Source organism: Ovis canadensis, chromosome 10 (assembly GCF_042477335.2).
Source record: "Ovis canadensis isolate MfBH-ARS-UI-01 breed Bighorn chromosome 10, ARS-UI_OviCan_v2, whole genome shotgun sequence".
Taxonomy (NCBI): Eukaryota; Metazoa; Chordata; class Mammalia; order Artiodactyla; family Bovidae; genus Ovis; species Ovis canadensis.
In genome coordinates, this window is record NC_091254.1 from 29,706,307 (window position 1) to 29,730,511 (window position 24,205).

A 24,205-nucleotide genomic window follows, 5' to 3' on the forward strand; every position below is an offset into this window, starting at 1 on the left:
TAGACTTACTTGGGAACATAAATTAGCGCTTCATTATTGTTAAGCTATATGACCAGTTTTAGTTTTGTGTCACCGACTCAATTGCTGTTAAACACTTTGAGAGCTAAAATTGTTTCTTACATATCTTAGTATCTCTTTAGTGCAAAACATAATCAGAGCTTGCTATGGGTCAGTTATGACAGACAGAAAGTAAAATAGAAGCTGTATATCACTTTATGCTTAGAAGGATTTGTTAGCTCGTTTGCATCCAAAACCTAGTAGAATAGTGTTTTGTTTTGTTTTAGGTTCCTAAATATTTGTCGCAGCAATGGGCCAAAGCCCCTGGAAGAGGTGAAGTCGGGAAGCTGAGGATTGCCAAGTAAGTTATTTATGCATTTTTGACATTTTATGAAACTTGTTTGAATTTATTTTACAAGTGCTTTTAAATGTAATTAGAGTTCTTTTTCAAACAGAGAATTTATCTGGAAAATAAGAAATGATGAGCTTGCCAAGGCTTGTTAAGAGCTGGTTTGGTGCCCTGTAAGGATTCGTGTGTGTGCACGTGTTCTAATGACAGGTGTAAATATCAAGCACAGTTTGCTGCTAAAACCCACTGGCAGTGAAGTAGCAGAGTATGTCGTTCCCTCATCCGTCCGTCCTCTGCATCTTTGAGGAGCTATGCTTGAGTTGGTCATAGCTGGATGCACCAAGTAAGTGCTTCAGTAGAAGGATTTTGCCATTGTGCCACCATACCTATTTATAGAGGCTTTGGAAGGGGGTAGGGAATACCTTGCAAACAGCGCAGGAGTGTTTGGTGTTTCCTGGTTGAGGAACTGGCCTTGTTTGAAAGGGAAGCCCTTGTAGCTCAGCTGGTGTCAGCCACAGGCCTCGTGTTCCCTTCTTTCTGTCCATTCATTCATAGTCCAGCTCTAATCAGATATCCACACCCACTCCTCCACTGAAACAGCTCTTTTCTGCCACCAGTATCCTCCTCTTTATCACTGAGTTTCTGCTTGTTAACAGACCACCCCAAAGTTTAGTGGCGTAGAACAAAACCATCTTATTTGTTTTTCATTCTGTGGGGGCAGTTCTAGACAGTTCTTGTGGTGGCTGACCTGGCTGGTCTTCCTGGCTGGAATGATCTCACCGGTGTGTCTGGGCTTGGTTTACTGTCACCCAGGGCCGTGGCTGCCTGTGTCTCATCTCCATTGTGTTCATTCCCATGATGGTGAAAGAGTTCCTGGTAGCGAAGGAGGGAAGCCCCACTGCACAGACACTTTGCAAACCTGTGCTTGCATCATGTTTGCCAAATGTAACTTGCAGTAGACTCCGCCTCCAGGTGGGGGGATTTCTGGTAAAGAACTTGCTGCCTCTAAAAAAAAACAATCTACCACATTCATGGGCTTCCCTGGTGCCTGCAGTGGAGGAGATGTAAGAGACAAGAGTTTGATGCCTGGGTTGGGAAGATCCCCTGGAGGAGGAAAGGGCAACCCACTCCAGTATTCGTGCCTGGAGAATCCCATGGACAGAGGAGCCTGGCGGGCCACAGTCCGTGGGGTGCCAGAGTCGGACAGGACTGAGCCCAAGCACCGCATCCGTATTCTAAAATCCAAGAGTCAACCAGCAGCCCTCCTCGGTTGCCCTTCAGCATAACTTGACAGATTGATCACTTCCACCCTCACACCGTACTGTTTTCATCTCACTTCTGAGACATCTCTCTCGGTGGCTCCTTCTCATCTTCTCAGTCTCTGAATGTTATTTGAACCCCCTCTGGAGCTGTTCTTTGGAGGAGCAATGCTGTGTTCTTGGATGACGTCATGTCTTTAAAGTAAGAAACTTGGACACTTTCTTGTGTTTATGCCTCCAAGTACTTTTTGTTCTTTATCTGACTTACCTTTGTTTCAGACAGATCTTTTAGTTCTTCCTTTTGATTTCACAAGCCATATTGGAAACAGGCCTGCTTTTATATCCAGAGTTCTGAAATTAGGTAGAGACCGGTAGTATTTTAAGAAGCTACTGTACATTTAATAGCAGAACCAGCCTTGAATTCAGTCCTTCGAGTGGCAAGGAAACTCAGGCAGCTTCCAGTTCCGGCCCTGTCACTTACTGTCCGTGAGACTGTGGACAGACACTTAATCTTCTGAGCTTAGATTCCCTTCCTTTCCCTACCATGAGTATTGCACTCCTGAAAATCTCTGTGTACAGGAAACACCTAGTTTAGGAACGTAGTCTTTCTTTTGGTCTGAGGAAGAGGGAGCTAGTATGGGAAGTAGAGTCAAAGGAGCTGAGCTGTAGGGAGACCTGTGCAAGCCCTGAGAGTGAAAGTGTTAAGTCACTCAGTCGTGTCCGGCTCTTTGTGACCCCATGGACTTCTCCAGGCCAGAATACTGGAGTGGGTAGCCTTTCCCTTCTCCAGGGGATCTTCCCAGCCCAGGAATCGAACCCAGGTCTCTCGCATTGCACGTGGTTTGTTTACCAGCTGAGCCACACGGGAAGCCTATGCAAGCCCTAAGTACTGCTTTGATGCCTAAAGCATCTGTTAAAGATAGCGTGCTAAATAGTCAGTAATGGGTATGCTGCGATTTTTCTTGATCACTCTTTGTTTGGAAGAAAATTTCAAACGTGTCCTTAGTTTAAAGCAGGTAGTTTATATAGTCACATCCAGTATGCCTAGGGTAGCCATGTCCCCATGTTATGGCCGGTTTACATATTTTACAATTTACGTAGTTTTCTGTGCAGTTATTAATAGTGTCCCTTCTTTCACTCCCAGAGTGTCCTGGTTTTGGCAATAAACTGTATGTAACTTCCCTGCTGGCTCAGGTGATAGATAATCTGCCTGCAATGCAGGAGACCTGAGTTCGATCCCTGGGTTAGGAAGATCCCCTGGAGGGAAAAATAGCAACCCACTCCAGTATTCTTGACTTCCCTGGTGGCTCAGATGGTAAAGCATCTGCCTACAGTGTTGGAGACCCGAGTTCGATCCCTGGATCAGGAAGATCTCCTGGAGAAGGAATGGCAACCCACTGCAGTATTCTTGCCTGGAAAATCCCATGGACAGAGGAGCCTGGCAGGCTATAGTCCATGGGGTCACAAAGAATTGGACACAGCTGAGCAATTAACACACACTTGCCCTTAATAATAACAGATGTATATGTATCTTCAGTTCAGTTCAGTTGCTCAGTCGTGTCTGACTCTTTGCGACCCCATGAATCACAGCACACCAGGCCTCCCTGTCCATCATCAACTCCCGGAGTTCACCCAAACTCACATCCATCGAGTCGGTGATGCCATCCAGCCATCTCATCCTCTGTCGGCCCCTTCTCCTCCTGTCCCCAATCCCTCCCAGCATCAGAGTCTTTTCTAGTGAGTCAGCTCTTTGCATGAGGTGGCCAAGGTACTGAAGTTTCAGCTTCAGCATCAGTCCTTTCAATGAACACCCAGGACTGATCTCCTTTAGGATGTGTATTTTATATGTAAATTAAAAGCCTATCAGATTTTCTATCTAACGTGAAATATAGAAGAGCTAGATGCTGTTAATGACGAGAACAGATATATAGTGATTGGTTCCCCAAGATTGCTATAGAAATGCTTGAAAAGAGCTTGTTCTGGAGTATGTCTCCTGACTATCTCATTTACTCATTTTTCATTCTTCTTGCTGATCGCTAGAGTCACTATTAAATAAGTGCAGGATAAGCGAGGAATGGTTTAGCAGTGCATGTGACTAGGTTATCAAGACTGAATTTCAGCTAAATATGAGTCATCAAAGCTTTGTGGCTATAAGCAAAAGGCTTCATTTATTGGGCGATTGTTGTTTCGAGTGGAGTGGGCTGATAACCCCACTCTTCTCTGTCAGTCAGCTTACAGGGCAGACATTGTGTTCCATTTTCAGTGCTGTGCTTAGAGACATGGACAAATAAGTTCATTCAGTGGAGTGAGACTAGGACAGTGGGAAAACGAAAATCAATTTCCTGTGAGGAGCATTTGAAGGGACTGTGGCCGTTCAAGAGAAGATCTAGGGCAAACCAGGTGAAACTATCTGGTTTTTAAAAGCTAGAAGATGTATAATTAAGTATTGATGTTTAGAGGCAGAGTAACCCTTTATGGGTTATATGTGTGGTCCAAAAAACATATATTTGGGTAAAAAAATGAAAAAACAGCTAAGGTTTTAAAAAAGCAATGTGCCATACTGATAAGGAGTGTGGACTCAGGAGTCAGTCAGCTCTGGGTTTAATCCAGACCTTGTCATTTACCAGCCATGTGACTCTGGGGAAGTTGCTTATTACCCTTTCTTGTTTCCTCATCTGTTAAAAGGAGATGGTATTAATACCTCATGGATTCAGTGTGTGTAAAATACGTGTTCACGTACTGTCATATCCCACATACTACCCAGTACATGCATAGACTCTGCGTCGTGTCTGATGTCTTCTCTCCCGCTCTGATCTCCCAGAGTTAAACAGCAGCAGCAGCTTCCTGTGCCAACAGCTGGAAGAAATGGTGTGGACGTTGGTTCTAGCAGAGACAGGGCTGTGGAGTAGAGGAATCGAGAGCGGCAGAGAGGGGAGGGGGAGACGCGCAGTGTGAATGTAGCTCTTCCTCAGTGTGGTCTGTTAACACCTGAGAAAAGGGAGAGTCCAGTTATGAATAAGCTAAGAGTAGCAGCCTGCTTTAACAGTTGGTAACGTTTGGGCTGTTTGCATCAAGCATTCCCCACCACGTCCCTAAATCATTGTACTTGCATTTTTTTTTAAATACCTTTGAACATCTGATGGGTATTACATTTTAATTGGTTTACAGTTTTGCTTTAGTTTAATTTTAAAACCAGCCTTTCTACATAACCATCCTGCCTCAGAAAACTTCAGTTTTCAAAATCTTTGATAAGTGTCATGTTTTACTGACAGTCATAGTCTGTGATAATACAGCTTCTCTTAGAGATGTGTAATTTCTAGTTTTATTTCTAAACACATCTAACATTCAAGATCATATGAGGGCCCACTAATAATGGAAAATATGCAAATAAAAATCAGTGAGATAATTTTCTGTTATAAAAATTGAGTAAGTTTAGAACAGTGTTACACTGTTGATAGTTTAAATCAGTACAAACTTTCTGAAGGGCAGTCTGGCAACACACATGTATATTAATGCACATATATATACGTACACACATATGTACATATATGTACATATCTCATACACCCAAGCACAGATACACACTGCTGCTCAAAACAAAGCAGAATAACAGTCCACTGTTTTCTCTGCCAGTCAGCTCACTGCGCAAGCGTTATGTTCAGTTCTTGGTACTGCCCTTACAGAAAGACATTGAGAGACTCATCTCGCAGAGGGGGACTCAGATAATGAGAAAGCTGGGATATTAATAATAAAATCCTCGTGCCTTTGACCCAGCAATTCCATCAATTTCTAAAACCTATCCTTTGGAAATAAAAGTTAGTGATGCAAAGACTGATACACAAAGATAATCGTTTCAGTATTGTTTGTTATGGAGAAAAATGAGTAGCATTCTCAAATATTTTAGTAAGGGATTAATTAAGTAAACTGGGGACATTTTTAAATTGTTTAATATTTTTAATTTGAAAAAAAATTTTTCTTTTAATTTGAAACAGTCTCAAGCAGCAGAAAAGTTGGAAGAACAATATAAAGAACTTGCCCACCAGATAGGTCCATGTAATACAGCATTCTCCTGTGACTTTTCAGGAATATAATTTGAATACGTTCCTGTCTTCTAATGTATCATGCATTGATATTAACAAGAGATCTGTATAAAGTTAGAAATATCAAAAGCCACATTAACTGTTTCATTTTTCTTATTATTTTAATAAATATTTAAATCTCTAAAAGAAAGCAGTAAGGTTTCCCTTAGGGATATATCTCCTAAATTCAGAATGTGTTAAAGTATGTACCTCACTGGGGAAAATAAAGAGCTACTTTCTGACGGGGAATTCTCTTTTGCAGTCACAATTCACCCTTTCAAATCTATGAATTAACAACCGAATAGTACTACTACCTAATCATCAGGCTTCACTTAAGATTTGCCAGTTGTCTCAATGATGTTTTACAGCAAAAGGGTCCAGTCCACAGTCTTGCATGACCTCCTGTTGTCAGATCTCTCTAGTTTTCCTTAATCTAGGAATCCTGTTATAGTTATAAAATCCTGTTTGTAATTGTTCATGGATTAGAACTGGTTTTGTTTTCCCATTAAACTGAGACCTTGAGGATAAAGAGCTACATCATGTCGTGCGTTTGTCTTGAGGCCCTGGATGTGCAGCAAACGCTGAGTGGCAGTGAATGAACGGACTGCTGAAAGAAGGCACAGGTTGGAACTCAGCCTAGTTTTGCAGAGAAATAGTGCTTGCCCACCTGAAGTTTCTTAGATCGTGTCTTTCTACTTGTTATACTTTTGTTCTTAATCACTCAGCAAACTCAATGATTGATCATCAGCTAATAAATAGCTTAGGGAGTTTAACAGTTGAAGTTTGAATATAAATGTTAGATTTGGAGGAACTTTGAATATGGTCCTTGTTATGAACTTCGTACTTGTTATTCTTTTGTAGCGTTCCATTGCCTAAAGAATAAAGGCTGTGCTCTGATATTAGAGATCATTTATGGTCTGGTTCCATTTTTCCTTTGTAGTTCATCTCCTACTATTCCTTATTTTGTACTTTACCTCCCAGCCAAATCTGATCACATTTTTCTGATCAGACTCTTCCATGACTTTGCTTAGCTATCTACTTTTGATACTAGTTCAAAAGTGGCCTCTTGCTGAGCCAATACTTACCTCTTAGAATAGAAGAGATGGTGTTCTCCTGTCTGATCCTGGCATATTGTGGCTCTCTTAATTAAAGTTTATCTCATTTTATGGTTATGGATTTAGCTTTTATATCTTCTGCTGGCTGGCAAAGGGGCCCTGCACTCAGTACTTTGAATATGACAGGTATCTAATACATATTTTTTTTAAAATTAGGCTATTATTAGGGAGTACATTGATCCCATATTGGTTAAAAAAACAATTTAAAAACATGCAATTCAAATAAATAAAAACTAGTATGGGACTTCTCTGGTGATATAGTGGATAGGAGCCCACCTGCCAGTGCAAGGGACACAGGTTCAATCCCTGGTCCAGGCAGAGGCCACATGCTGAGAAGCAACGGAGCCTGTGAGCCACCCCTGCTGAGGCCACGTGCTGCGACTACTGAAGCCCATGTTCCTCGAGCCGGTGCCCTGCGGCGAGAAGCCACTGCGCTGAGAAGCTCCACACTCCACAGCTAGAGAGCAGCCCCTGCTCTCTGCAACTAGAGGAAGCCTGTACACAGCAAGGGAGACTCAGTGCACCCCAAAACCAAAAGCAAATTATAAAAAAGGTGGCATAAAAGGATAGTTACTGTAGCTAATAGTACAAGATGTTAGCAGTAGAATCTTGGCTAATTTAAAATTTTTATTGGCTTGTCTGTAGTAAAATTATTTCTGTATGAGCATATTATTTAATAGCAGAGAAGATTGCTTATAATTTTAAAATAATAATTTTTGATCTTTAAAATTTTGTTAAGTAAATGAAACTTCTTTGCTAGACAAAATAAATAGTAAAATTTGCTGAAGTTCTCTATATCTGGTATTAAACATGCCATTCACATGCTGCTGAATGCTAAAAATACACAAAAATTAAAATAAGAATTGTAATAAGATCATTATTTGGCCAAAATATTATTAGGGCAGGTTGTTATAGTGTTAAGAGACATGAACTTGTAACATCTAAAATATTCACTGGTGGGGCTTCCCTGGTAGTTCAGTGGTTAAGACTCCATGCTTCCACTGCAGGGGACTCAGGTCTGATCCCTGGTCAGGGAACAAAGAACCCGCGTGCAGTGCAGTGCGGTCAAAAAATAAAATGAAATATTCGCGTGGGATTAATGTGAATTTTTTTCTCCTGTAGGATTATAAATAGAATAGTTAGGAGAACCAAAGGTAATATTAATCTCTGTAAATGTAATATTTTAATGTACATATGAAGTTGTATTTCTTTTATTAATCGTTCTTAGCTTACATTTGGAAAAAACATGAAATTAAATAATTGAAATGTTTTCTTTCCTCTCTTTCAGAAATCAAGGAAGGACCGAGGTGAGATTATTTCTATGGAAATTTTATTTAAAACACGAGATTATTTTACTATGCATTAGAATTAGTAACAAGAGGGTAGTGTTTGCTCTGGAAAACTCCACATGAAACTGGTGGCTGGTCGGGAAAACATAGTGTAAATGCTGCTCTTGTGTGAGTGAATAGGCTCCTTTCTAGTTGCTCATACTGAGCATTTTTCTACTTTGATTTAAATATCCCCTCTCTTAGTTCTGTGAAAACTAGTATTGCTTCAGTAATACTTTAACATTAATTCAGAGTGGCAAATGTATTTGACACAGATTTTTGAAGGCCTTAGGTTTTAACCCATTGAGTCTAGGACATAATTTGCGGTACCTGTCACATACTAGCTGCTGCTGCTGCTGCTGCTAAGTCGCTTCAGTCATGTCCAACTCTGTGCGACCCCATAGACGACAGCCCACCAGGCTCCGCCGTCCCTGGGATTCTCCAGGCAAGAACACTGGAGTGGGTTGCCATTTCCTTCTCCAATGCATGAAAGTGAAAAGTGAAAGTGAAGTCGCTCAGTCATGTCTGACTCTTTGCGACCCCATGGACTGCAGCCCACCAGGTTCCTCCGTCCATGGGATTTTCCAGGCAAGAGTACTGGAGTGGGGTGCCATTGCCTTCTCCAGTCACATACTAGAGAGATACTTAATATTTCATAATCTTTCTATGTGATTGAGAGATCAGCACTCTAAGTTTATAAATCCCTTTGATGAAAAATTTGGGGAGATATGGTAAAAAGCATTTTGAAAGATTGGGTCTTTCAAAAAAGACCTACTGGGTCTTTTCATTCTAAACCTCAATATTGAGTTATCCTTATAAATATTTAGTTGTATTTGTTGAAATATTTGAAAGTAAAACAGCACCATGTACTCATGGTAATCATTGGATCTAAAAAAGAAAGCCATCCTCTGCTTATGGGAGTGTTTAAGCTTTCTGAGTAAATAGATCTCTTCCCCCGGCTTCAGATAGTTGCTTTCTTAATACTTAACGTTCACTCATTCAGCATATACTGTTTTTCTTCTGTGTGCCAGGCATTTTGCTTGGAGATGGGTGGCTGAACGAATGGATGGATGGATAATTCTGTTTGTCTGTCCATCCATCCACCTAATATTTATTTAATTTATTTATGGGTATAAATATAACAAGACACAGTTCCTTGACTGCAGATACCTTAGGGAAACAAGTTACTTCTGTTTTACAAATAGAATTTTTTCAGCCATAGACCAGAGGAAATATTTGAAAGCTATCTTTATAATGGTAGATTAACCCCATTGTTCAGACAAATAGGAATAGATTCTCTTTTTATGACTAATTATTAAAGCTTATTTGGTAAAACTTTTTAAAGTGCTTCATAAAATGATTGGAAAAGATTCACATTAAAATATTTGATTCATAGTCGCAGTTTCTGTACAGATGCTTTGAATACAAAAGTATATTGTAATAAGCTCTCGTCAATGTGTCTACTAGGTTTCATTTACTTTGAATGAGGATCTTGCAAATATTCATGATATTGGTGGAAAACCGGCTTCAGTCAGTGCCCCTAGAGAACATCCATTTGTGTTACAAAGTGTCGGAGGACAGACATTAACCGTGTTCACTGAGAGCTCCTCAGGTAAGTGGGCATAGAGTCATTTAAATGCAATTCCTGGACGTGTTGTGTAGATAATCTCTCTCAACACACTCTCAAGGGTCATTACCAGGGCTGTTCTACCTGTGATTCTTTCTACCTCTAATTCACGTCGTGCTGCTTCTCTGCTCCGTGCTCGAAGTCCTTTCCTGTGATTGATGGGTTTTTGACTGTTACTGGAAGGGTTTAACTTCCATTTGGGGCATGAAGAAATAGAACAAAGCAGATGGAAGAGTGTGGTGCATCAAGCTGGCTTCCAGGATGTTGAGGAAACAGTATTATGAGTTTTGCCAAGATAAGGTCATCCTTGCCTGTTTTGGTAAATTGATATTCAGCAACTGTAAATTGTGTTTTAAAAAAATACTGCATAATACTAGGGAACATTTAGTCAAAATATAGGAAATACTTTGGCTCTTGTGCGCTTTATTTCTTAATGCATAGGGATTGACTTCTTTTAATTGGTATCGACTTCTAAGAAGCTGTGCATGGTTTTTAATTTTGTTTACTCTTAAATGTTTTAATAGCTCAGTAAAAGGGGAGCAGGTGTTTCAGCTTGTGAATTAAATATAGAGGGGACTTTTTTGGTGGCATATGTAAGAGTATATGTTCATTTTCATTGTTTCTTGGTTGTTAAGCTTTACTGAATTTGCAGTACTACTAGTAAAGCAACAGGCCACCTCATTTTAACAACTAATTTCTCATACCTAATTCAGAAAGTTTATTTGGTTGTATAAAAGAAAAACATCCATGGTTTTGTTGTATTTTCATTAAACATTACAAAGAAAGGTGTAAGAAATTAAATGTTAAGAACATTATTGTTTTAACAGAATATACAGTTGATCCTTGAAAAATGGGAAGGTTAAGGGCACGAACACTCACAGTTGGAAACACAAGTATAGTTTACAGTGGGCTCTTCGTGTCCAGGGTTCCTCCATGTTTGCAGTTGTGTGTACTCGAAGTCACCAACTATAGATTGAATAGTACTGTGGTTTTTACCATTGAGAAAAACCTGCATTTAAGTAGACCCTTGAAATTCAAATCCATGTTCTTCAGGGGTCAGCTGTACTTCAGCAAATTTTTATGTTGTCTTAGATTGCCAATATGTGCATAAACTGATGTCAGAAAATCATTGGGTTTTTTTTTCCCTTGGAGGTAGAATTTTAAAAGTGGTAAATTGTAAATTTTCTGTCATGTGGTTTAAAGTTAAGGAAGGTGAAATTGTTAGTTACTCAGCTGTGTCCAAATCTTTGCAAGCTCGTGGACTGTAGCCCACCAGGCTCCTCTGTCCATGGAATTCTCCAGGCAAGAATACTGGAGTGGGTTGCCATTCCCTTCTCCCAGGGATCAAACCTGGGTCTCCTGCACTGCAGGCAGATTCTGTACCATCAGCCACCAGGGTTTGTTTTATTTCATTATTCTGTTGCCATGATTTGTAGTGTAATATTATGGGAAGTAGAGACTGTGAAACATATGCATTTTCTCCTGGAGAAGATTCAGCCATTCAACAAATACTGTGTGCTACATTGTGCAGGGCACAGCATAGGCGCAATTAATCTAGCAACTGGTTGGATTTAATAAGACCTGTTGAACCTGTGAGGTTTCCTCTACTTCTATGCTTGTTCCTGGAGTGGAAGAGGCGTGGCACCAAGATGATAAAAAGGAAGCAGTCTGGAAAAAAAGCCTGAGGTGGGGAACCTTGTACTTCCTTGGTAGAAAAAGGTGCCCTGTTTCAGACTTTTTACCTCCTATCAGGTTGGTAGTTTTTCTGAAGTGTGACTCATTGCTGGTACTTACACAAAAGACAGTAATTTAGAAAGCTGAGGTTTGTTATCATCAAAATTGATCTTTCGTATTTAATCTTGTAAATCCTTTCGTTAGTGTGCTCTTTCTGAACATTTTGTATTCACATTTGGGGTTACAGTGTACTCCAAAGTGAATATGGCTTTATGAGGATTATCTTGCCAGGAATATGGAAAAGGATCAAGATCGTCCTTCTTCTGGAGTTTGTACAGTGTGTTCTTTGTAGAACTGTGATAATGCAAGTGAGGTCTAAGTTGCCGTTAGATGGTGCACACTCTAAGGGAAGTCTTTGGTGCCTAATGTCAGTTGTTCTGTCTCATGTCATTGTTCCCTAACTCTCTTTGCACTTTCTTTTTTTCTCTCTATATATTTTATTTTATTTGGCGGCATTGGGTCTTAGTTACAGCATGTGGGGTCTAGTTCCCTGACCAGGAGTCTAACCTGGGCCCCCTCTGTTGGGAGCACAGTGTCTTAGCCACTGGACCACCAGGGAAGTCCCTCTTTGCATCTTCCCGTGGTTTAATTCCCTTGAGGACAAGGGTGGAAGCTGGAGGCCATTGCAGTAATCCAGGGAAGGGATGACAGAGATTTGGATCCGCGTGGTAGCAGTGACAAAGGTCTAGTCTCTCATCTGATGTCCCGTCCCGTCCTTCGTTGTCTTAACAGACAGTCCACTCGGATTTCTCATCACCTGAAGCGGAGAAGATACAGAATCGGGTTGACTTCTTCGTTCCTTTATTCTCCATGTGTCCGTATTTCTGTCAGGGACACATCACTCTGTTCTGAGCCGCCTCTGACTCTCACATGCAGTCAGTTGCTTGTTAGGTCATTTCTGTAGTAGGAATACACATTTCCTCCTGTTCTTTTTTTTAATAGTCGTTTTTATTCATTTGGTCCTGCTGGATCTTAACTGCGGCTCGTGCAGCGAGTTTTAGTTGTGGCCTGTGGGATCTGGCTCCCTGACGAGGGACTGAGCTTGATCCCCCTCCACTGAGAGTGTGGAGTCTTAGCCGCTGAATCACCAGGGATGACCGCATACACATTTCTTGATAACACTTAACCCACTGTCCTCTGAACACCTCAGCCGTCCTCTCTACCCTCCAAGCTGCTCGAATCCCTTCTCCCTCCCCAGAGCCTCCCGACACTGCTGCCTCTTCTTCTTCCCTTGTTTTCCTCTGCCAGGGATGTGTTTGCTTTTTATAGTTGCAACCAGCTTTCCCTTTATGACTCCAGCTTTGTTGATTCTTCCTTCATCTAGACTTTATGGCAGTAAGGTTTGTGTTGCTCATTTTGTCCCTGGATTAAGCCTTATGGGCAGGGGACCACGTCTCATGCTTCTTGCCAGAGTGTCTCATATAGGACTGAACACAGCACGTGGGCTTGCTAAAACAAATACGTATTGAAATAGTTGGTTTTCTCCTAAGAATTACTGATATCCTAAAGGTACTCTTTAGAGTGATTTTCAGTGAGATGGCTTGTTAGTGACAAAGGATAGATTTTCTTATTTCAAAGTGAAGTCTTTTTCTTAAGACCCTTGAGATTCAAAATTGAATATTAAATTCCTTTGTTCCCTACGCTATTTCTTGCTCATTGTATTTTTATTTTGTCACGAACGATTCTTCTACTTTTTCTTTGCCAATCAGATTAGTTCAGTGCTGTGTGATGTGGTGCTTGGTTGACCACTAGACACGTTACCATATTGCTTGGTGCATTTCCCGTGTGCTGAGAATCAGTTATATGATTTTCAGAGGTTTGAATGAAGCTTTATGTGTATCTGTGTGTGCTTTGTAACATTCAGACTACAGCTGTTTTCTTCTGTTGAATTTTTTTCTTATCACTGCTTTTACATGAATTTTGCTGTTGTGTGAATTATCACCATCTGCATATTGCTAGTTGCCATTGCAATGGAGCTCTGAGGTTGTTTTTTTTTTTTGAAGTATAGTTGATTTACAGTGTTGTGTTAATTTACAGTGTTGTGTGTTAATTTCTGCCGTACAGCAAGTGATTCCGTTACAGACACATACATTCTTTTAAAAATTCTCTTGGTTTATGGTTATCATAGCTCCATGTGCTGCACTGTCGGACCTTCGTTATCAGTTCTATGTATAATGGTTTTCTGTGTCTGTAAGTCTCTTTCTGGTTTGTAAATAAGTATCATAGTTTTAGATTTCACGTATGAATGGTTTCATGTGGCATTTGTCTTTGACCCGCTTCATTTAGTATGATGATCTTTACGCCCATCTGCGTTGCTTCAGCTGGCATTGTTCCGTTCTCTTTGTGGCTGAGTAGTATTCTATTGTGCATATGTAAAAACGGCATCATCTTCATCCATCCATCTGTTGAGGGGCACTTAGGTTGTCTCCATGTCTTGGCTATTGTGAGTAGTGCTGCCTTGAACATAGGGGTGCATGCCTCTCTTTGAATTGTAGTTGAACTATATTCTTGTTATATTTGCTGTGATACAGAGTACTTTATATCATTTTATATTCTCATAACTGTTCAGTTTAGGAAAATTGAAGGAACTTTTTGTTAATGTTTACACCTTTTTTGTCATTAAGCTGTGATAGTTAACAGAAACGGACAACCTATTGTACACTTATTTTGTCCACTGTATTGAGTACTCCTTAGCAACTATTTCACACAACAAGCCTATGGGGTGGAAACCATGGTCATTTAATTGATGAAAGAAATGGGGCTTACTTAGGATATAATTTGACCAACATGCAGCTGGTAGACCTGTGCCCTTAATCATCATACTGGTGGTTTTCAGAGTGTAGGTGCAAAATTAATTTTGTGAGTAACTGACAGCCTTGAAAAAAAGAAAGAAATAGAATGGGGGAAAAAAAATGAACGTTTATATTTGGGAACATTTCAAACACATGCTGAAGTAGAATAATATAAACTCACCCAGCTTTTTAAGGCGCTGTTGGTGATTAAGAGGGGCTTCCCAGGTGACTCGCTGGTAAGGAATCCACCTGCCAAGCAGGAGATGTGGGTTTAATCCCTGGGTTGGAGTGATCCCCTGGAGAAGTGATTGGCAACCCACTCCAGCGTTCTTGCCTGGGAAATCCCATGGACAGAGGAGCCTGGCAGGCTATAGTCCATGGGGTTGCAAAGAGTCAGACATGACTTAGGGACTAAACAGCAGCAGCAGTGATTAAAAACAAATTACTTTTGTAAAAAGGTATTTCCGTTTTTTCAAATATGTTTGCACCCCTCATTGTCCTGGTGCATTTTATTTCTAAGCCTTTATAAAATCTATAAATCGCTGTGATTTTATCTAAATGATATGTCACTTCACTTATTATAAATCTCAGTTCCTTTGTAAATTGCCTATTGGGTTTGCCCTGCAGAAACAAAAATAATCTGTCTGATCATTGTCTGCAAATTATGAGTATGTTTTTAACCTGCCACTTTCCAGATACAAAGCTGTGTTTATATATTATGTAGTGCAGTGATTTCCACCTGGGAGCCTGCTTTGCATCATCTAGAGACATTTTTGAGGACTTACTTCCCTGGTGGCTCAGCGGTAAAGAATCCACTTGCCAGTACAGGAGCTGTGAGAGACTTGGGTTCAATCCCTGGTTCAGGATGTCCCCCTGGCAATGGAACTGGCAACCCACTTCATTTTTCTTGCCTGGAGAATCCCATGGACAGAGGAGCCTGGCTAGCTACAGTCCATGGGGTTACAAAGAGTTGAACATGACTGAGTGACTTGAGCATGCACGCAGACATTTTTGACTGTCACCCTGGGTGCGTGTTCCTGGCATGGAATAATTGGGGATGTCACCAAACAGCCTGCTGTGCACAGAACAGCTCCTTGCAGCACAGAACTGTCCAGCCCAAAATGTCAGTAGTGCCAAGGATGAGAAACCCTCCTCTTGTAGAAAAGAAGGTATTATTTTAAGTGGACAAGCTATTTGGTATATCTACTGGTGAGATTAAAGTTATAAAATAAAAATGTTTGTTTTTTTGATGGAGCCAACAGGAGTGATGAGAACCTGTTCACCTCCCCAGTAGCTGTTTTTCTTTGTTCTCCTATTCTTCCCCTGCCCCTCCTCTTGCTGCTGTTTTTCTTCCTTTTGTTGTATCAGAAGAGATTTCTGTGCTTTTAGGGGACTGCTCTTGAGGTTTTAGCTTAACTTTTAGTTGGAGCATTTATTTTGTTTACATTTAAGATAACTATCAATGTGTGTGTTCCTGTTGCCATTTTCTTAATTGTTTGGGGTTTGTTTCTGTAGGTCTTTCTTCCCCCTTCTTTCTTTGTCATCTCTTGTGTTTCCCACCTAGAGAAGTTCCTTTAGCTTTGTTGTAAAACTGGATTGGTGGTGCTGTATTCTCTCAGCTTCTGCTTGTCTGTAAAGCTTTTGATTTCTCCATGGAATCTGAATTGAGAGCCTTGTGGGTTGATTGCTTTTGGTTATAGGTTTTTCGCTTTCAGCACTTTAAATATATCCTGCCACTCCCTTCTTGCCTGCAGCTTAACTTTTCATTGTAGAAAAAATTTTAAGCATATGTGAAAGTAGAGAAATAGTATAGTGAAACTCCACGTGCCTGTCATCTAACTTCAGACTTCAGCATTTGGTCAGTCAGATTGTTTCAGCTCTTCCCCAGCCACTGTTCTTTGTACCTCACAGGGTCATTTTAAAGACAGCCTTACACAACATATCATTCCACCTTTAAATTCTTAGTACAGGTGTCCATAAGGATTCGTTTTTTAAAGATACATAAGCACAGTAGCGTTATGGTACCTAAGAAAAATGGGGATTAATTGCAAAATACCCTCATAGATGTCACCAGTGGAGACTGTTTAATGCTCACACTCCAGTGTTGCTTGATTATTTTCCCCTCTTTACATTCTGTTTTCTGATTTATGGTTCAGCTGTATGTGAAATCCCAGTGGTTTGCAATTTTATAGCCTACATTATCCACTTGAACAGGTACCACTGGAGAAAATGCAATTCATCAAGTCATTTGTATTACTGCGAAGGCATGGAGCAATCTTTCTGCAGAACTGTTTGAGGAATTTGGCTGACAAAGAAGTGACAGAATAGAAAATCATTTTTAGAGCTGTATGTACCAAGGCACCGATGCGAAATTTGTAATACTGTTGGAGGGGAAAATACTTAAGCGATGTTTACTGAATGTCATGCATTATTCTCAGATTGCATAAAATTAAAGTTAACAAATACGTACATTTAGAAAGAAAAAGATTTTGTCAATGCAATATGACCAAACTCTAAAGAAATAGAGGCTTGTAAAAGAAAAGTTAACAATAAAATAGAAGCAGTATAAGAATTTATATGATGACCAGACTAAAAGTGTTACTAAATTCAATATGGTTTGAGTGGAGAATGTACTAGTGTATCTCGGTAAAGCAGTAGGGACATACGGTTTGTATATAAACCTCAATTTAAAACATTACTTTCTTTTTATTTCTTTAAGCATAGTGTTATTTATTCACTTACTGGTTGTCCTGGGTCCGTGCTGCTGCGCGGGCTTTCCTCTAGCTGCGGGCGAGCAGGGGGCTACTGTCTGGTTGTGGTGTGCACGCTTCTCTCTGTGGTGGCTTCTCTTGGTGCGGGGCTCGGGCTTTAGGACGCATGGGCCTCAGTAGCTGCGGCTCCCAGGCTCTAGAGCGCGGCTCACTAGCTGCAGCGCGTGCGCACAGTAGCTCCGAGGCACGTGGGGTCTTCCCAGGTCAGGGATCGAACCTGTGTCTCGTGCACGGACAGCCCTGGAATGTTAATTTCTTGAAAAACTAAAGAAATTGATCATGAAGAATAGAGAAACCAATTTCATCTAGGTCAAATTTAAATTTAAAATAAACCTCTTGAAAGTTAGGTCAGTTTTATGTCTTTAATGCACAGTGACTTAGTAAACATTTTAAAATTCCGAAACAAAACCTCATTCCTCCATGTTTATACCAGCTTGTTATAAATAGGCAGCTGTGGCCTGGCCAGAGGTGAAGCACTGATAGAGAGCCAGTGTGCTTTTTGAAAGACTGTGTGAAAAGGAATTCAGCTGAAGCCTTCTTTAAAAATTTACTTTAAGGACCGTGTGTACGTGTGTCAGTCGTCAATATCTTGCTTGTACTGTGTCATTAGCTGTTCCCAAAGAAGAAGGTGGGGGGAACCCTACAGACACATAGTGTTTGCACATTTTTCCCTCCTCCTTTAAGAGGTTTTCTGGAGAATATTTATGGTTAGAAGTTGCAGCCTTCTCCTGCTCACAGAGAAAAAAAGCATACCACCCAGGGTTATTTACAGCGTTGGTTTCTTTTCTATAACTACACACAGCGTCATGACTGTGAGGATTTGGTAGATATTTTTCTTACTTTGTAACTTGTTATGTATCATAACTAAACTTTTTTTGAGAAGAGCCCCTATATTGTTCAGCAAAGGAAAAATATCCAGTGACGTGGAGCGGTTCTCAATCCCTTTTCTGCGTCTTCTAGGTGAAGGGTGATGTTCCTCACCTTGCCAGGTTAGGGACAGACTGCCGTGGTTTGGGAATTGTGGCATACGTGTCATAGATGTTCTGGATGCTCCCCCCACCCCCACGATCCGGCAGCCCTGGCTGTTCCTGGGCACACTGGCCAGCGTCTAAACCTCAGCATCTCTCTGTGTCTCTGCTGGCCGGGAGGGTGGGTTAGAAATGACAGGGGTCAGCCCTCCCTCTGGGAGCCGGTACTGGAAAGGACTGGGTGGGTGAACACCCAGCCCGCTTAGTGCTGGGTAGGGTAGCCCAGGCACGCGCCCTGCGCTGTCTCGCAGAGTTCTCAGCGCGGCGGCCGCGCCTGTCAGTGCTGTGCAGCTGGCGCCTGTTTTCCAGACGCAGCTCTTCAGTGACTTCGTTCCCCTTCCTGTCTCTTTTCTCCAATCCTCTTCCAGCGTTTCCTGGGATCCCCTCACCAGCAAACTACCTGGAAACCTTTGGAGCTTCTGGAGGAATAGTAACCAAGATACAGATAGTAAACTGTAGCTCTCTCTTTATTTGAGAACTGAAAATGATGTCTTTCTACGGGTTACTTGGCACCACCCCCCTGCTTTGGCCATGCCACTCGGTTTATGGGATCTTAGTTCTCTGATCAAGGATTGGAACCCATGCCCTCAACAGGGAAAGCCTGGACTGCTAACCACTGGACCACCAGGGAATTCCCTGGCACACACACCTTTTTGAAAAATCATGGACCAAATGTGGTATTATAATCCTTTTAAAATTAATATCATACTTCACAACTGACCATGTATACTCACACTAGTATTTTTGTGAGAGTTCTGATGTGTTCTCTGATCCTCAGCCTTCTCTCTTGGAGGGTCTGTGCCTCCGAGAGGTTTTAGCCCCTAATGTGTTTCCTGGGGACACCACACATGAAGCAGACTCCAGTCGGCCCAGCTGTCCCGAGGCTGAGACTCAGGAAGGTTTTGCCTAGGAAGTCGAGGGGCGCTTTCGGGCCACATCAGGCTTCCGTGGCTGTGTCGCTGCCTCTCGTCACCGCATTCTGCTGCTGTCCCCGTCAGTGCCGGCCGCCAGTCTGGCCACTGTCGTCTCCCTCGCCTGTCTCTGCTCCACCAGGGTGACGGCCATGTTCTACCCCATCCCGCAGGCCCCGGGGGATTCTGTGCTGCTCAGCCCTCCTTCTCTTCACCAGACTCTGCTGGTCCCCGCTCTGAGCTGTGGCTGTGATGCTGGTGAAGTTTGCTCAAGTACTGCTGCCTCTCCTCTGTTTTGGATTTCAGCACCTAGTTTTTCATTTATGCAGTTTCTCTGTATTCTCCAGCTTGTTGAAATAACTACTTCAATGCCACAGACCTTTCCCATTAGAATATAAATTACCCAGGAAGACAGTTGCAAGGGAAAAACAATACACAGTATCTCCTTAGCAGAAAGGAACTATCATTTGTTGGGGACAATTTTATTTCAAGACTGTAAAATTCATGAAAAGTAATTCAAATAAATTAACTGCATCACTGATTCAGCTGGCATTCACTTTCCACCAAAGCCTGTACTTGCTTCAAAGTCTTGTAAGAAAAGAATATTAAAAGATGTTAAGTGGGAGAAAGAGAAACTAATTGGAGCCTATGTGATAACTTCACCGGACTACGTGTCTCACAAAGATAAGCGCAGTCTCTTTCTGTTAAAAAAAAAGAAAGATAAATAAATACAAGGCTGGACCCATGACCCATGACTCTGGTTGGTTTCTTAACATGTTATTAGTCGTTTAGAAGCTTAATATTTCTGATATTGCAGTATTTCTAAATGGTACTGGTTATGTCAAGTAAGACTTGTGCTTGAAAGATTAAAAAACAAAATCTGTATTAGGAAGGAAACACAATTACTCAAGATATGTAAGTGATTAGTCTAGACAATTCAGTGTTGAATCCGTGAATTTACCTGCCAGTGTTTTCTGTTTTGATCTGAGTTGTGGTTACATGAATACATTCACTTTGTGAAAACTCATCAAAGCTGGAAATTCATGATTTGTGTACTTTTCTTCTTTAAAAATTTTATTACCAGCGAAGGCAGAAAGTGCAAGAAGAAAACACAATTTTCTTAAAAAATCCAGCAGCCAGCTCTCTTAATTGGTTCAAAGAAGTTGAATCACAGGTGTTAAATCACATTGTGTTAGTTTGCCAGGGCTGCTGTAACAAAATGCCACAGACTGAGCAGCTTAAAGAACAAGTTTATTTTCTCACCGTTCTGGAGGCTGGAAGTCCAAGATGAAGGTGCTGGCGGGTTTGATTTCTTCTGAGGCCTCTCTCCTTGGCCTGCTGATGGCTGCCCCTTGCTGCCTCTTCACATGGCCTTCCCTCTGCACACATGCACCCCTGGTGTGTCTCTCTGTGACCAAGTTTCTTCCTGTAAGGACACCAGTCACGTGGCCCACCCTAACTCGAATGCAGTAACTGTGGGGTTGCAGTGTCCTGTCTTGGTCTTGGTTTGGTTTCTCCAGAAGTTCACCCTGTGGGTTATGATACAACATTTGGTCGGGAACCCCGAGAATGACTGCAGCGCAGGGTGATGTCTGCCGCATAGTTCACGTGCCACTGAAAAGTAGTGTATACTTGAGTCGATGGAATCATATTGGCTGAATTTATAGAATTAGGAGGAGTGCCATTTAAGTGGTAATTTTCTCACAGTATTAGTGGAGAGGGGAATGCCTGTCGAGCCAGACCATTTCTGAGCGGGAATGTGTGTATGTGTGTGCACGCGTGCATGCGCGTGTGCAGGGTTGTGGTGGTAATGGAATATTGGTTGGAAGAGACCTTATTTTACTAATGAAGGTAATTCTGACATTCAAAGACGGTGGCTCTGCTGCACAGTTAAAAGGAGAGTATATGGATAGAATAAAAGGTCATAGACTGAAGGGGAGTTATAGTACTAGGCCAGAGGTGTTTTAGGACAAGACGTTCAAGGATATATTGGTTCATTATTAAAGTAAAATAGAAACCAGCAAGCTTTGGCCTGTTGAAACTGCTACCTCCCAGGTGTAATATCTTTTAACTTGGAAAACATGGCTCTTGTCACCCTTTTTTTGTTTGTTTGTGTTTTAGTTAAATTTCAAAGGTAGAAGAGGAAGCGCTTAAAAATTATCAGATTCAGCAATGAACTCACAAATATAACTCACAAATTGATGTGTGTTATGGCTACTAGGATAGAAGAGCCTGGCAGGCTACAGTCCACAGGATCCCAGAGTTGGACACGACTGAGTGACTAACACACACACAGAGCTACTAAAATACTAAAATACTGCTGGTATGAGAATGAACCCACCCTATTTTATTTGGCTAGGGTTTTGTTTTGTTTTTTTAATGAATACTGAGATTTTAGACAAGGCATTTCTTCAGAGGGCCACGATAGTAACTATTATTCCTTATTATACTTAGGTGTTTTGCATAATTATTTTACCTGCCCCATCTCAGAAAACATATGGATTGCAGACTGCCTAATTTTAGTTCAGTCTCTTTTTTTGAGGCAGGGAAATTGTTCTGAATGCCTTTGAGAAGTACAACTGGAGACCAGTTTTTGTTATTCTGTGTCCATGTCCTTCCTGCCATGGAAAGAAGTGAAGAGATAAGTAAAAAGCCAAGTTGTATATCTTTGGACATAGGACAGAATGATAATAAGCTCTGTAGTTTTGGCTCTAGGAGTCTGGATAAAAGTGAAACATATTTAAGTGATTTGGGAGATCCTGTCAGACTGTTTGTTTTGCGCTTCTGGAGTAAGAAACACTATAAATTTTCCTTTGTCTCTGAAGTTAGGGGAGATTAAAAGGAAAAATTCCTGAAGAGGGAATCTTAATATTCCTGAAGGCTACCAGACCCATCTTAGGGGTAGAATCGTAGTTTATTTGGCTAGGGAATTAAGAAAGCAGACAGTGAAGACTAACAGGGTGTTAATGTAACTGTAACCTAGGGTGAAACGCACTGTGATTCACTGTCTGAAAGAGAAGCGTGCGTGCGCGTATGCTCAGTCCCGTCTGACTCTGCAGCCTGCCAGGCTCCTCTGTTCATGGAATCTTTCAGGCAAGAATACTGGAGTGGGTTGCCATTTCCTCCTCGAGGGACCTTCCCGACCCAGGGATTGAACCTGCACCTCTTATATCTCCTGCGTTGGCAGGTCATGCTTTACCACTAGCGCCACCTGGGAAGCCCATGTATAGGCTGTAAAAACCCATCATTTGTACACTGCTTCACAGCATACTTTTGCAATACTATCACGTGAGCCTCAAGAATTCTGATAGGAAAACTAAATCACCCAAGATGGGTTAAGTGGACCACCTACTGTGAGATCGTTATTAGACCTGAGCCCTGAGAACAGAACGTTTAGAAAAGACACACAGTTCTTGTCCTCGCAGAGTTAGCATCTATAATGGAGGTAGTAGGGGAGGTGGTTCACTGGGAACAAAAGAGACGATGCAGCAAATTATCCGGGATAAGTGAGAGAAGCTTCGCCAGGAACCCAGCTTGAGTTAAGACCTGAAGTATTAGTTGGGGTTCTGCTTGGGCAAGCAGAGCATGCCTGTTGCCTTCAAGCAGCGTGTGTGGAGGGTTGAGAGCCAAGATGGGGTTGAAAATTTGCAAGTGTAAAACAGTGAGGTGCAGAGTGAGGAGAGTTGGGACTAGGTGTGCATGCCCATCAGAGAGTGACCTGAGCTCTGATGATGACTGCTTTTCCCTGCTCTGGTAAATGGAAATGGTAGCTCCTAGAAGTTTGTGAATCCTAGTGAAAATGCTTTGAGATCGTTAAAGGTTGGTAGCATCCTCAAATTTCAGGAGGTAGGGGCTGTGGTGAAGAGCAGCTCAGACTGAGCAGTGCTATTAGAATAAAAGTTTCAATGAAAGAAGGGAAGAAGAGAAGTGATTTAATGCCTGGAATTTGTCACACATCGTCATTTTCAAACTACTGCACAAGTGCACTCATCTCACCTGCTAGCAAAGTAATGGCTCAAAATTCTCCAAGCCAGGCTTCAACAGTATGTGAACTGTGAACTTCCTGATGTTTAAGCTGGATTTAGAAAAGGCAGAGGAACCAGAGATCAAGTTGCCAACATCTGCTGGATCATTGAAAAAGCAAGAGAGTTCCAGAAAAACATCTATTTCTGCTTTATTGACTATGCCAAAGCCTTTACCTGTGTGGGTCACAGCAAACTGTGGAAAATTCTTAACAAGATGGAAATACCAGACCACCTGACCAGCCTCCTGAGAAATCTGTATGCAGGTCAGGAAGCAGCAGTTAGAACTGGACATGAAGCAACAAACTGGTTCCAAATTGGGAAAGGAGTATGTCAAGGCTGTATATTGTCACTCTGCTTATTTAACTTCTGTGCAGAGTACATCAAGCAAAATGCCGGGCTGGATGAAACACAAACTGGAATCAAGATTGCTGGGAGAAATATCAATAACCTCAGGTATGCAGATGACACCACCCTTATGGCAGAAAGTGAAGAAGAACTAAAGAGCCTCTTGATGAAAGTGAAAGAGGAGAGTGTAAAAGTTGGCTTAAAACTCAACATTCAGAAAACCAAGATCATGGCATCTGGTCCTATAACTTCATGGCATATAGATGGGGAAACAATGGAAACAGTGAGAGACTATTTTGGGGGCTCCAAAATCACTGCAGATGGTGACTGCAGCCATGAAATTAAAAAGACACTTGCTCCTCGGAAGAAAAGCTATGATCAACCTAGACAGCATATTGAAAAGCAGAGACATTACTTTGCCAACAAAGGTCTGTCTAGTCAAGGCTATGATTTTTCCAGTAGTCATGTATGGATGTGAGAGTTGGACTAAAAAGAAAGCTGAGCGCCGAAGAATTGATGCTTTTGAACTGTGGTGCTGGAGAAGACTCTTGAGAGTCCCTTGGACTGTAAGGAGGTCCAACCAGTCCATCCTAAAGGAAATCAGTCCTGAATATTCATTGGAAGGACTGATGCTGAAGCTGAAACTCCAATAGTTTGGCCACCTGATGCAAAGAACTGACTCATTTAATAAGACCCTGATGCTAGGAAAAATAGAAGGCAGGAGGAGAAGGGGACGACAGAAAATGAGATGGTTAGATGGCATCACCAACTTGGTGGACATGAGTTTGAGTAAGCTCCAGGAGTTGGTGATGGACAGGGAAGCCTGGCATGCTACAGTCCATGGG

General features: G+C 41.6%; 1 protein-coding gene across 1 annotated transcript in view; it reads left to right on the forward strand.

The window, feature by feature from the left end:
* The window catches only part of GTF2F2 (general transcription factor IIF subunit 2), a 133,791-nt gene that overhangs the window by 13,574 nt on the left and 96,012 nt on the right, over positions 1 to 24,205 (forward strand). The window contains exons 2-4 of the mRNA XM_069601285.1: positions 285 to 358; positions 8,088 to 8,106; positions 9,595 to 9,739. Coding sequence (XP_069457386.1) covers positions 285 to 358; positions 8,088 to 8,106; positions 9,595 to 9,739 — 238 coding nt within the window. The remainder of the gene's footprint in view (positions 1 to 284; positions 359 to 8,087; positions 8,107 to 9,594; positions 9,740 to 24,205) is intronic.